General features: G+C 37.4%; 1 protein-coding gene across 1 annotated transcript; it reads left to right on the top strand.

Annotated features, from left to right (window-relative positions):
• The first annotated feature begins 3,349 nt into the window (after positions 1–3,349).
• Positions 3,350–4,216, top strand: LOC138901158 (receptor-like protein EIX1). The gene is made up of 2 exons (XM_070188902.1): positions 3,350–3,644; positions 3,690–4,216. Exons 1-2 carry the CDS (start codon positions 3,350–3,352, stop codon positions 4,214–4,216), a joined length of 822 nt encoding a protein of 273 aa, XP_070045003.1.
• Positions 4,217–13,282: the final 9,066 nt, after the last annotated feature.

Raw genomic sequence — 13,282 nt, 5'->3', positions numbered from 1 at the left:
TATATCAAAGTCTAAAGAAAAATAAGGAAAGCAACATAAAAATGATAGAAGGGGACTCCAGAGTCTGCGGACGCTGATAGATATACCTCGAAATCTCCGTGCGCAGGTAACTCACTGACGTCTAGGCTGGTAAGATGTACCTGGATCTGCACAAAAAGATGTGCAGAAGTGTAGTATGAGTACACCACAGCGGTACCCAGTAAGTGCCAAGCCTAATCTCGGTGGAGTAGTGACGAGGTCAAGTGAGACCCTACTGGAATATAATAATAGCATGGTAAAATGTTTAACAATATAGTAAAATAAAATGACATTGGAAATGAATCAAGTAGTGTGTCATCATTTAATTAAGCAAAATAATGGAAAATAATATCTCTTGAAAACAAAACAAAATTTCAAATAATATCTCGTGGAAACAAAACCGAATTTCCTTTCAACTTTAAGAAAATCACAACAAATAATCAAGGCAACTGTGGCCATAAATCAATATCAACAAGAGCACTCTCGAGGTACTACCTCGTAGTCCCAAATCATAAATAAATTCACAATATCTCATTTTCTTATCTCACCGTGGGAGCCTTCACAATTTATTTGAAAGAAAATATTTTTTCCGAAATAGCATCCCGCGTTTTAGCCATCCTTATCACACCGCATGACTTCTAGTAGTTCCCCCTACTAGCCACGCGTATCAATCCACCCTATCTCACCGCATGCGTTTCAATACCCAGACCTTATACCACCGCATGCGTATCAATATCACAATTTGCACCTCAAGTGCTCAAATAATGTAACTTGCCAAAATAATTCAACAACAATATTTTTCCACAATAAAGAGCTCACGGCTCATGCCAAAATAAATCATCAATAATAGTTTTCCACAATAAAGAGCTCACGGCTCCATCACAATGAGTACAAAAATCTTACAAAATATTCAAGAATAAATAATTCAGGAAAAATAATATTTCAAAATCTTTAATACGCTGCTTCAATATCAAATTTAAAATGTCAAATACTTCATATTAATAATGTTTAATTTAAAGAAAATCACCCTTCAAATAATGCACAGAATAAAAGAAATCAAGTTTCAACTAAACAGGTATAACAATTAGCAGGAAAAGGTCAAACAAATTTAAAGTATATATCTCAGATCAATGATGATGAATATAACAAGATAAAATAATTTAATAAATGCGCAACAATGATCTACACAATTTAAAAATATAATCTTTCACATTTAACTCGTGTACACACTCGTCACCTTGTATACATGACTTTCAACACCTTTCAATAATCACATTAATATCAATTCTAGGGAAAATTTCCCCCACACAAGGTTAGACAAGTTACTTAACTCGACTTGCTCCAATTTAACCAAGTAATATATTTTTTCCTCGATTTTTCGATTCTGATCGACTCGTATCTAGTCATAATTAATTTGATATAGTCAACAAAAAATTATAGAATCAATTCCATAAAAAATACTATATTTTTCAATAAAATCTGAAATTAACTCAAAAATGGCATGCGGAGCTCACGTCTCAGAATCCGGCGAAAGTTACGAAATATGAATGCTCATTCAACTACGAGTCCAACCATACCATTTTTACAAAAATCCGACATCAACTTGACTTCCAAATCTCAAATTCTCATTTTGAAATCCCTAGGCCCAAATCCTCTAATTTTACCAAAAAAATATGTAATCTATTCGAAATATTCAATGATAATCCAATATAATTGACTAACAATGATCACATATGACTTACCTCAAGTTTTCCCGTGAATTCTCTCTGAAAAATCGCCCAAAACCGTGTTGAAAATGTCCAAATGATAAAAATATCGGAACCCCTCTGTTTTTGTAATCTGGTCAGTGCTTTCGCATCTGGGGACAAATTTCTCGCACCTGCGGTCCCGCATCTGCGGTTAAATACCGCATCTGCGGAAATTGCTCAGCCCAGCTGCCTTTGCTTATGCGAGCTTTGGACCGCATCTGCGCCTTTCGCAGGTGCGGAAAATTCCATCGCACCTGCGGACCTGCCCGCACATGTGCCCTTCCTCTCGCTTCTGCGCAACATGAGCCGCATCTGCGGCTCCAACTAGGCAGCCCTTCGTCCGCTTTTGCAAGCCACAGCTCGCTTGTGCGAGTCCACACCTGCGGTCAGTCCCTCCACAGGTGCGATGACACCAGAAGATGCAAATTTCAGAATTTGCCTAAGTCCAAAAATTGATCCGATTTCGATCCGGATCGCACTCGGGGTACTCGGGACCCCGTCCGAAAATACCAACAACTTCTAAATCATCATACGAACTTAGTCGAGTGTTCAAATCACATCCAACAACAATAAAAACATGAATCACACATAGATTCAAGCCTAATAAATCTTAAGAATTTCCAACTTCTACATTCGATGTCGAAACCTATCAAATCAAGTCCGATTGACCTCAAATTTTGTACACAAGTCATAAATGACATAACAGAGCTGTTAAAATTTTCAGAACTGGATTCCGACCCCGATATCAAAAAGTCAACTCCCTGGTCAAAGTTCCAAACTTAAATTCCTATTTTAGCCATTTCAAGCCTAATTTCACTACGGACTTCCAAATAAAATTCTGATCACGCTCCTAAGTCCAAAATCACCATTCGGAGAGTTTGGAATCATCAAAATTCAATTCCGGGGTTGTTTGCACATAATTCAACATCCGATCACTATTTGAATTTAAACTTTTAATTTTTCTTCAAAATTCCATATCTCGGGCTAGGAACCTCGGAATTTAATTTCGGGCATACACTCAAGTCCCAAATTACGATACGGACCTATCAAAACTGTCAAAATACTGATCCGAGTCCGTTTGCTAAAAATGTCGACCAGGGTCAACTCAGTTGAGTTTTAAAGCTCTAATTCACATTTTAATTTATTTTTCGCATAAAAACTTTCCGAAAAATTTTACGGACTGCACACGCAAGTCGAGTAATGATAAATAGTGCTTTTGGAGGTCTTAGAACACTGAATTAATTTTTAAATTTAAAGATACGTTTTGGGTCATCACACCCAAGCCTTAAGCTTGCTTACTATTTCTCCCCCTTTGTCATCAACAAAAACAAAAGAAAAGCAAGGAAATTAAAAGCATTTGTCCTAAGGGTACAACCTATGACTGAATCATTAGTCGCAAAAACAGAGCAAAAAAAAAAAAAATTGTCTTAAACAACTAAACATGCGTGAGCTATAACTTTGATCCATACTCTGGAAGCATTCCATACTCTCTGTGTGGCCAATAATTTAAGTGGAAGCATTCCATACTCTCTGGAAGCATTCCATACTCTCTGTGTTCTTCAACAACCTTGACCTCTCTATACATGCGTAAAAACAATTTAAGTGGAGAGTTCCCTGCCTCTTTGAAGAATTGCCGAGGTTTGAGTGTCATGGATTTGGGAAGAAATACATTGAGTGGGAAAATCCCAGAATGGATAGGGACTAAGTTACCTTATTTGGGCATTCTGAGCCTTCGATTCAACAAATTCTTGGGTAACATTCCTCCAAGTATATGTCAGCTTCAATCTATTCAAATACTGGACCTTTCTGGCAACCATTTATCAGGAAGAATTCCACAATGTTTCAGCAATTTCACCATACTGCAACTTTTGCAAGATGGTTAAAGTGTGAGCTATAACTTTGATCCTTATGTCCCTCGAGTAGGTATATTGTACCATGGCGATGCATTAGTCCAATGGAAAAACAAAGAGTCAGAGTACCAAAATACCTTGTGGCTACTCAAAACCATCTATCTTTCTAGCAACGAACTAGTTGGTGACATCCCCAAAGATTTCAGCAGAATGAATGCATTGCTATCATTGAACCTCTCAAGAAACCATTTGACAGGAAATATCATTGAAGGAATTGGTACAATGAAGATGTTGGAGGTACTTGGCTTGTCAAGAAACCAGCTTTCAGGGAAAATCCCTATTTTGACATTTCTTAGTGTGTTGGATTTGTCAAATAACAACTTCTCAGGGAGAATACCACCAAGCACTCAATTGCAAGGTTTTGATTCCTCAACTTATGGTGGGAATATTCAGCTATATGGCCGTCCTCTTCCAGAGTGTCCTACATTTGCTCCTCCTAATCCTCATGTTGGTTATGACAGTAATGCTAGTACTTCTCAAGAAAATGACGATGAGTTTCTATCTAAAGAGTTTTATATATCGTTGGCGTTGGTTAAATGAACACAAGAATTGGCTCCATCTTTCAACAGCACTCTGCTTTGCAAGGTTGAAGGCTAAAGTAAGGGCGTGATGACTGATTTTGTATTCTACTCATTCTCTTTCCTTTTCTAAACACAGGGTCTTGTTAACTTCTGTTTAAGCTAATTTGAAAGCTGCATGTAAGAGCAGTAAAGACCAAGTGACAAGGAAATGAGCTAATCGTTGATATTTCCTTTTGCCCATATTCTTGCTTTAGGAGCTTCTGTGTTCTTTTTTCAAATCTTTAGCTTATTCAACTAACTTTAAATTTCCATATATTTCTTACAGCCTTTTTGGCCAAGCTTCTAAAATTTATTTATTTTGAGAAGTACTTTTTTCAAAAGTGTTATTTTCTTGAGCCGAGGGTCTTTCGGAAACAGTCTCTCTACTCCTTTGGGGTAAGGGTAAGATCTGCGTACACACTACCCTCCCCAGACTCCACTAATGGAATTTTACTGAGTTATTGTTGTTGTTGTACTTTTTTCAAAAGTGCTTTTCAAAAAAGTATTTTTGGTGAGAATCGGTTTCTGTTTGGCTAATTAATTTGAAAAGCACTTTTGAGCAGTAATTAGTGTTTGGCCAAGCTTTTAAAAACTGCTTCTAAGTGTATTTTTCTCAAAAGTGCTTCTCAAAAAAGTATTTTTGGAGAGAAGCTATATTTTTCTGCTTCTCAAAATATGTTTCTGCTTCTCTTCAAAAGCACTTTTTTTCTTTCTAAAAGTTTGGCAAAACACCTCAATTTTGGCCAAAAGCACTTTTGACCAAAAAAGCACTTTTAGCCCAAAAAAAAAAGTTTGGCCAAACATGCTATTAATCATTGACTGGTTTTTGCATGCATCTATTTTCCTGGTCATAAATAGGTACATGTCTTAATTAGGAAACATATGGCATAGCCATCCAAGACTGTAAGTTCTTTTCAAGCCCAACTAAACATTAGACAAATAGCCTATTTGATCAACCTTTTCCCGAAGCCAAAAGTATTTTTTATTCCTTCAAGAAAGTATTTTTTTCCTCATTTTGACTGGTTTTTGCATGCATCTATTTTAAGAAGCGGAAAAAAATAATTTCTCTTGAGAAGCAGCAGCAGAAGCAGTTTTGACTTTTCTTTATACCAAAAATACCCTTAGTAAAATATTATATATACCAAAATAACATTATTTAGTTTAAACTATTAAGTAATATATAATGACTTTTGGGATAAACTTATATATTTATTGAATGATTTTTTGATATATTAAATTATCTTGAAAGAATAAAGTAATTTTCAATTTTATTTTTATATTTTACTTAAATAAAATAAAAAACTTAATTATTATGTTTAATAATAAATATTTGCAATTATTTATCTACTTATATAACATTAACTATTAAGCAAATATTTTCATGTCCTTATTCGTAATTTGACACTTAAAAGTACTTTTTGAAAAGTTTGGTCAAACATAAATTGTTGTTTAAAAATACTTTTCAAATTGATTCGTCAAACACAAAATATTTTTATCCAAAAGTACTTTTTCGAAAAACACTTTTGATAAAATCATTTCACAAAATAAGCTAATTTTTCCAGCTTGGCCAAACATGCTAAAAGATTCGTTAGGAATATAGGAAATAGCGCTGTGTGACCTTTCATGGCATCACTATTTATTTTTTGTCCTAGGTAAGAAATATATTGGTTTATTTACCTTTATGTATTGTTTGCCTATGATAAATAACCATTGTATTCTTTAATACGTTTTAGGGCTACGTACTTCCAGTTTTCTCTTTTCTTTGATTTTTCTTTTGTTTTCTCTTCCTAATTTCATCGGAAGCTCTCAACAGTCCCAACAGGAGTCTATTTTCTAAAAGCTCACAAGTCACATGGGGCATAAGTTGTGGTTAAAGTCCCATACATTTGTTTGCCTATAAGGTTAGTCATTCAACCCAATATAATTTTACTAGTGGGGTCTGAGAAGGGTAGTGTGTATGCAGACCTTACCCCTATCATGAGGTAGAGAGGCGGTTTCCAATAAATCCCCGGCATCCTTCCCTCCAAGAAATCCCCACCTTGCTCTTGGGGTGACTCAAACTCACAACCTCTTGGTTGGAAGTAGAGGTTGCTTACCATCAGAGTAACCCTTCTTGTCTATAAGGCAGGAGTTATATATAGAGTATCACATAACTTAGACACAAAAAGGTAGCGTAAACTGGTTACTAAGTTTTGCTTATAAGACGAGTTATAGAATATCTCATAAGTTAGACACAATGAGATAGTGCAAATTATTTCCCATGAGACATAAGTTGTGGTTTTTATAATTCGTGAGCTAAGTTTTGCCATGAGTATCTCCTAAGTTAGACACAATGAGGTAGCATAAAGTGTTGTTCGTGAAGGAATAAGTTGTGGCTTCAAAATGAGACAGGAGTTGTCGACTATATTATAAGTTAGACACACTAAGGTAGTGTAAAGTGTTGTACCTGAGGAATAAGTTGTGACTTCAGAGTCCTTGAGTTATATTTTGGAATGACAATATTTAACGAATAAAGCAACGACATTCTTTAATGTTCATCACGTTTTTGCTAACAAACTTTTAGTCTAGCTTCTTCAATTCTTCACCAAATGTACTAAAATCTCAACCACAGATTCCTAATCACAACCCCGGCAAATTCTAACGACAAATTTAGATCAAACTGTTGAGCGATTTGTGTCTTGTGTATTGTGTGTTGTGTGTCTTTTTTCAACAACTGTTGCACATATATATAGCAGCCAGTGTGTCCACCCTCCATGGTGGAGCAAGCATTAGCTTGTTTGTGGAGCAAGCACATTCTTGGTGGGAAGAGCATTAGACGGCTGCCTTGTGGTCAATACACAGATTGAAAAATATCCGTTACAAATGCGGTAATCTTACGTTAATATTTACTATTAACAAATAAATTTGGTCCAAAAAATTAATCAATCAATCATTTGACCAAATCCAAATCCAAATCTGAATCTGAATCTGAATCCGAAGCCGAAGCCAAAGCCGAAGCTGAAGCCGTAACCGAGCCGAGCGACGACGACGACGGCGCGAGGCTTGCTTTCTTCTTAACTCTTTAAGAGCTACAAGAAGAGCAATTATATATATACCCACTAAAAATCTTTTCCTCTTCCAATATGGGACAATGTCTCATTATCAAGAGGGGGAAACTTAAAATTTTACTTAAAATTTCATTTTCCCTCCATTTTCCATTCACCCTCATTTTAAGACTATTTCATCTTAAAAATAAAACCTCAAAAAATCGTATGGAAATACTAAGAGGAAGGAGTGCAATATATAGCCAAATCTGTTGAGCGATTTGTGTCTTGTGTATTGTGTGTTGTATGTCTTTCTTCAACAACTGTTGCACATATATATAGCAGCCAGTGTTGAAGAAGAACAATCGTCTACCCTTCATGGTGGAGCAAGCATTAGCTTGTTTGTGGAGCAAGCACATTCTTGGTGGGAAGAGCATTAGGCGCCTGCCTTGTGGTCAATACACGGATTGAAAAATATCCGTTACAAATGCGGATAATCTTACGTTAATATTTACTATTAACAAATAAATTTGGTCCAAAAAATTAATCAATCAATCGTTCATTTGACCAAATCCAAATCCAAATCCAAATCCAAATCCGAAGCCGAAGCCGAAACCGTAGCCGTAGCCGAAGCCGAGCCGAGCGAGCGACGACGACGACGGCGCGAGGCTTGCTTTCTTCTTAACTTTTTAAGAGCTACAAGAAGAGCAATTATATATATACCCACCAAAATTTTTTTCCTCTTCCAATATGGGACAATGTCTCATTGTCAAGAGGGGAAAACTTAAAATTTTACTCAAAATTTCATTTTCCCTCCATTTCCGATTCACCCTCATTTTAAGACTATTTCATCTTAAAAACAAAACCTCAACAATCCCCCACATGAATGGGGAATGGCTATATCACGGAAGTATGCATGGAAAAACTGTGTGATTTACAAGCAAGGATTAATCGCATCTGGATAAGTAGGTTTCCCTTTAAACTTTCCGTAGTAAACTTATGTCGGATATACTCGGTCAATCGGTAGATTTGATATCTTTGAACCGTCGATCTTTGGTGTATACCTAGACAACCATAAGTCACACAATCAACCCTTAACCGTCTTTGGTTCTCATTGTTGTGTTCGTTTCAGTCATGAACACCGCGTGGTTTCATAAGTGCGTAGAGAACTGGCCTTACAAAGTTCTCCTTGAAGCGATTAACACTTCACACTTACATAGGTGATTCCTAAACGTGTCATCCTGTAGATACACTATTTGATATACCCCGTATCAAATTTAGAATTTATTAAAAAGCCTTAATGCTTTATCCTTGGTACTGAACATTGTCTCATCACGAGAACGGACTAAAATTTTATTTGACAATGTTGAACCGTCATTAATGACTTTGTTTGATCTCCTCGAACCTAGATCTTGGGATCTCCAGTCTTCTAGGTAGAGTTACCGCCACAATGACTTGTTCTCGGCCATAGCCCCATTCCCCTTGATGATTTCTCAACTACCTCTCTAGTTAGGCCTTTTGTAAGTAGATCCGACACATTATCACTTGACTTTACATAGTCAATCGTGATAATTCCTCTAGAGAGTAATTGCCTAACGGTTTTATGTCTTCGTCGTATATGACGAGATTTACCGTTATACATAACGCTCCCAGCCTTTCCAATTGCCGCTTGACTATCACAATGTATGCATATTGGTGCCAACGGTTTGGGCCAAAATGGAATATCTTCCAAGAAATTCCGGAGCCATTCAGCTTCTTCACCGGCTTTATCTAAGGCTATGAATTCAGCCTCCATTGTAGAGCGGGCAATACATGTTTGTTTAGACGACTTCCAAGATACCGCTCCTCCACCAATAGTGAATACATATCCACTCGTGGACTTAGAATCAGTTGAACCGGTGATCCAATTTGCATCACAGTATCCCTCAATCACCGCAGGAAAATTACTGTAGTGCAATTCAAAGTTCTGGGTATGTTCTAAATATCCCAAAACTCGTTTCATTGCCATCCAATGAGATTGGCCTGGATTGCTCGTATATCGACTCAGTTTACTTATAGCACAAGCTATATCTGGTCGTGTACAATTCATGATATACATTAAGCATCCCAACACACGAGCATAATCCAATTGTGATATGCTTTGGCCTTTATTCTTTGCTAATGCAAGATTCACGTCAATTGGAGTCTTTGCAACTTAGAACTTTGAATTGCACTACAGTAAATTTCCTACGGTGATTGAGGGATACTGTGATGCAAATTGGATCACCGGTTCAACTGATTCTAAGTCCACGAGTGGATATGTATTCACTATTGGTGGAGGAGCGGTATCTTGGAAGTCGTCCAAACAAACATGTATTGCCCGCTCTACAATGGAGGCTGAATTCATAGCCTTAGATAAAGCCGGTGAAGAAGCTAAATGGCTCCGGAATTTCTTGGAAGACATTCCATTTTGGCCCAAACTGTTGGCACCAATATGCATACATTGTGATAGTCAAGCGGCAATTGGAAGGGCTGGGAGCGTTATGTATAACGGTAAATCTCGTCATATACGACGAAGACATAAAACCATTAGGCAATTACTCTCTAGAGAAATTATCACGATTGACTATGTAAAGTCAAGTGATAATGTGTCGGATCCACTTACAAAAGACCTAACTAGAGAGGTAGTTGAGAAATCATCAAGGGGAAATGGGGCTACGGCCGAGAACAAGTCATTGTGGCGGTAACTCTACCTAGAAGACTGGAAATCCCAAGATCTAGGTTCAAGGAGATCAAACAAAGTCATTAATGACGGTTCAACATTGTCAAATAAAATTTTAGTCCGTTCTCGTGATGAGACAATGTTCAGTATCAAGGATAAAGCATTAAGGCTTTTTAATGATTTCTAAATTTAATACGGGGTATATCAAATAGTGTATCTACAGGATGACACGTTTAGGAATCACCTATGTAAGTGTAAAGTGTTAGCCGCTTCAAGGAGAACTTTGTAAGGCCAGTTCTCTATGCACTTATGAAACCAGGCGGTGTTCATGGCTGAAACGAATACCACAATGAGAACCAAAGACGGTTAAGGGTTGATTGTGTGACTTATGGTTGTCTAGGTATACACCAAAGATCGACGGTTCAAAGAAATCAAATCTATCGATTGACCGAGTATATCCGACATAAGTTTACTACGGAAAGTTCAAAGGAAAACCTACTTATCCAGATGCGATTAATCCATGCTTGTAAATCACACAGTTTTTCCATGCATACTTCAGTGATATAGCCATTCCCCATTCATGTGGGGGATTGTTGAGGTTTTGTTTTTAAGATGAAATAGTCTTAAAATGAGGGTGAATGGGAAATGGAGGGAAAATAAAATTTTGAGTAAAATTTTAAGTTTCCCCTCTTGACAATGAGACATTGTCCCATATTGGAAGAGGAAAAGATTTTTGGCGGGTATATATATAATTGCTCTTCTTGTAGCTCTTAAAGAGTTAAGAAGAAAGCAAGCCTCGCGCCGTCGTCGTCGTCGCTCGCCCGGCTCGGCTTCGGCTACGGCTACGGCTTCGGCTTCGGCTTCGGATTTGGATTCGGATTTGGATTTGGATTTGGTCAAATGATCGATTGATTGATTAATTTCTTGGGCCAAATTTATTTGTTAATAGTAAATATTAACGTAAGATTATCCGCATTTGTAACGGATATTTTCCAATCCGTGTATTGACCACAAGGCAGCCGCCTAATGCTCTTCCCACCAAGAATGTGCTTGCTCCACAAACAAGCTAATGCTTGCTCCACCATGGAGGGTGGACGATTGTTCTTTTTCAACACTGGCTGCTATATATATGTGCAGCAGTTGTTGAAGAAAGACACACAACACACAATATACAAGACACAAATCGCTCAACAGATTTGGCTATACATTGCACTCCTTCCTCTCAGTATTTCCATACGATTTTCTGAGTTTCTACTCCTTCGTTCTGCATTGTTTTAACTTTAAACAAAGCAACTGTAAGTGTGATTTGCTACCGAACTTTGTGTTCGCTGAAACACTGGGGTTTGAAGTACCGCTACACCAGTGTGTGATTCGTTCTATCCTGGGAGGAAATAATCCATTACCTTGGGTACTAGGAGGGGATTAAATTCCTTAAGGAAACACTGTGAATTCAGTGGGCTCGAATTAATTACTGTTTCATTACGATAACTTATATTTTGCAGAATTATTATTTACAAATACAGCAATATTGGCGGGAATAACAATCGATTTGGCTATACATTACACTCCTTCCTCTCAGTATTTCCATACGATTTTCTGAGTTTCTACTCCTTCGTTCTGCATTGTTTTAACTTCAAACAAAGCAACTGTAAGTGTGATTTGCTACCGAATTTTGTGTTCGCTGAAACACTGGGGTTTGAAGTACCGCTACACCAGTGTGTGATTCGTTCTATCCTGGGAGGAAATAATCCATTACCTTAGGTACTAGGAGGGGATTAAATTCCTTAAGGAAACACTGTGAATTCAGTGGGTTTGAATTAATTACTGTTTCATTACGATAACTTATATTTTGCAGAATTATTATTTACAAATACAGCAATATTGGCGGGAATAACAATCTTAAGGAATTTAATATTTATTTCTGTAATTGTGTTATTCTTATTATTCTGTAAACTAAAACCTTTGTGGTTTTGTGTACTCCCGTTTTGGAGAGTAAAGCCTTCGTGGCATTTTGTTAGAGATTAAAATCTACGTGATTTTTACTCCAGTTTAAAAACGTGTATTAAACGTTTGTTTGTGTCATTATTTTACAGTAAAAATAACGACTGAAAGCGAAAACCAAGCTGTTCCGACGGTGACTGCCAACGCATCGACTAGCCGAACACCGGCGTTGGCACCGGCAGAAAAACCCGAAAAAATTTTCGGGATTGATTTCAAGCGCTGGCAGTAGAAGATGTTCTTCTACTTAACTACGTTATGTCTACAGAAGTTCATCAAGGAAGATATTCCTGATCTGCCAGATAAAACTCCAGAGAATGAACGCTTTCTCGTGATTGAAGCGTGGAAGCATTCTGATTTTTTATGCAAGAATTATATTCTTAGAGGACTGGATGATAATCTGTATAATGTATATAGTAGCGTGGAGACGTCAAAAGAATTGTGGAATGCGCTTGAAAAGAAATATAAAATTGAAGATGCCGGGATGAAGAAATTTGTTGCCGCAAAACTTTTGGACTACAAAATGGTAGATAGCAAGTCTGTTATTACCCAAGTCCAGGAGTTGCAAGTGATTATTCATGATCTACTTGCTGAAGGTCTTGTCATCAACGAAGCATTCCAAGTAGCAGCAATGATTGAGAAGTTGCCTCCGTTGTGGAAGGACTTCAAAAATTATTTGAAACACAAACGAAAGGAAATGTCCCTTGAAGATCTCATTGTTCGGTTGAGAATCGAAGAGGACAATAAAGCTGCTGAAAGGAGAGGCCGTGGAAATTCAACAATAATGGGAGCAAATATTGTTGAAGATAACAAAAAGCGGAAGAAGGCTTCTGGTCCGAAATACAACCCAAGCAAGAAGCGGTTCAGTGGAAACTGCTACAACTGTGGAAAAACCGGACACAAATCTACGGAGTGTCGTGCTCCGAAGAAAGACAAGAAAAGGGGTCAAGCAAACATGGTAGTAAAGCATGATGATGTTGATAACTTGTGTGCCATGCTTTCTGAATGTAACTTGGTGGGAAATCCTAAACTGTGGTGGTTTGATTCAGGAGCCACTCGCCATGTTTGTGCAGTTAGAGAAGCTTTTGCTACTTATGCTCCTGCTGGACCCGGAGAGACAGTTTATATGGGAAATGCTTCAACAGCAAAAGTTGAAGGATATGGGAAGATATTTCTGAAAATGACTTCTGGCAAGGTCATGACTTTGAACAATGTCCTTCATGTTCCCGAAATGAGAAAGAATTTAGTCTCTACTGGACTTCTTGTTAAGCACGGTTTTAAGTGCATTTTTGTGTCCAACAAGGTTGTCATAAGTAAGAATGAA

This window comes from Nicotiana tomentosiformis, chromosome 11 (assembly GCF_000390325.3).
Source record: "Nicotiana tomentosiformis chromosome 11, ASM39032v3, whole genome shotgun sequence".
NCBI classification, from domain to species: Eukaryota; Viridiplantae; Streptophyta; class Magnoliopsida; order Solanales; family Solanaceae; genus Nicotiana; species Nicotiana tomentosiformis.
The sequence above is the reverse complement of the archived record's forward strand: the minus strand, read 5'-3'. Positions and strand labels throughout refer to the sequence as shown.

What these genes read in the sequence shown, in the direction of transcription:
- LOC138901158 (XM_070188902.1), top strand. Translation starts at nt 3,350, where the DNA reads ATGCGTAAAAACAATTTAAGTGGAGAGTTCCCTGCCTCTTTGAAGAAT. An exon ending in ACTGCAACTTTTGCAAGATG is followed by an intron (nt 3,645 to 3,689) that starts GTTAAAGTGTGA and finishes TCCCTCGAGTAG; the next exon opens with GTATATTGTACCATGGCGAT.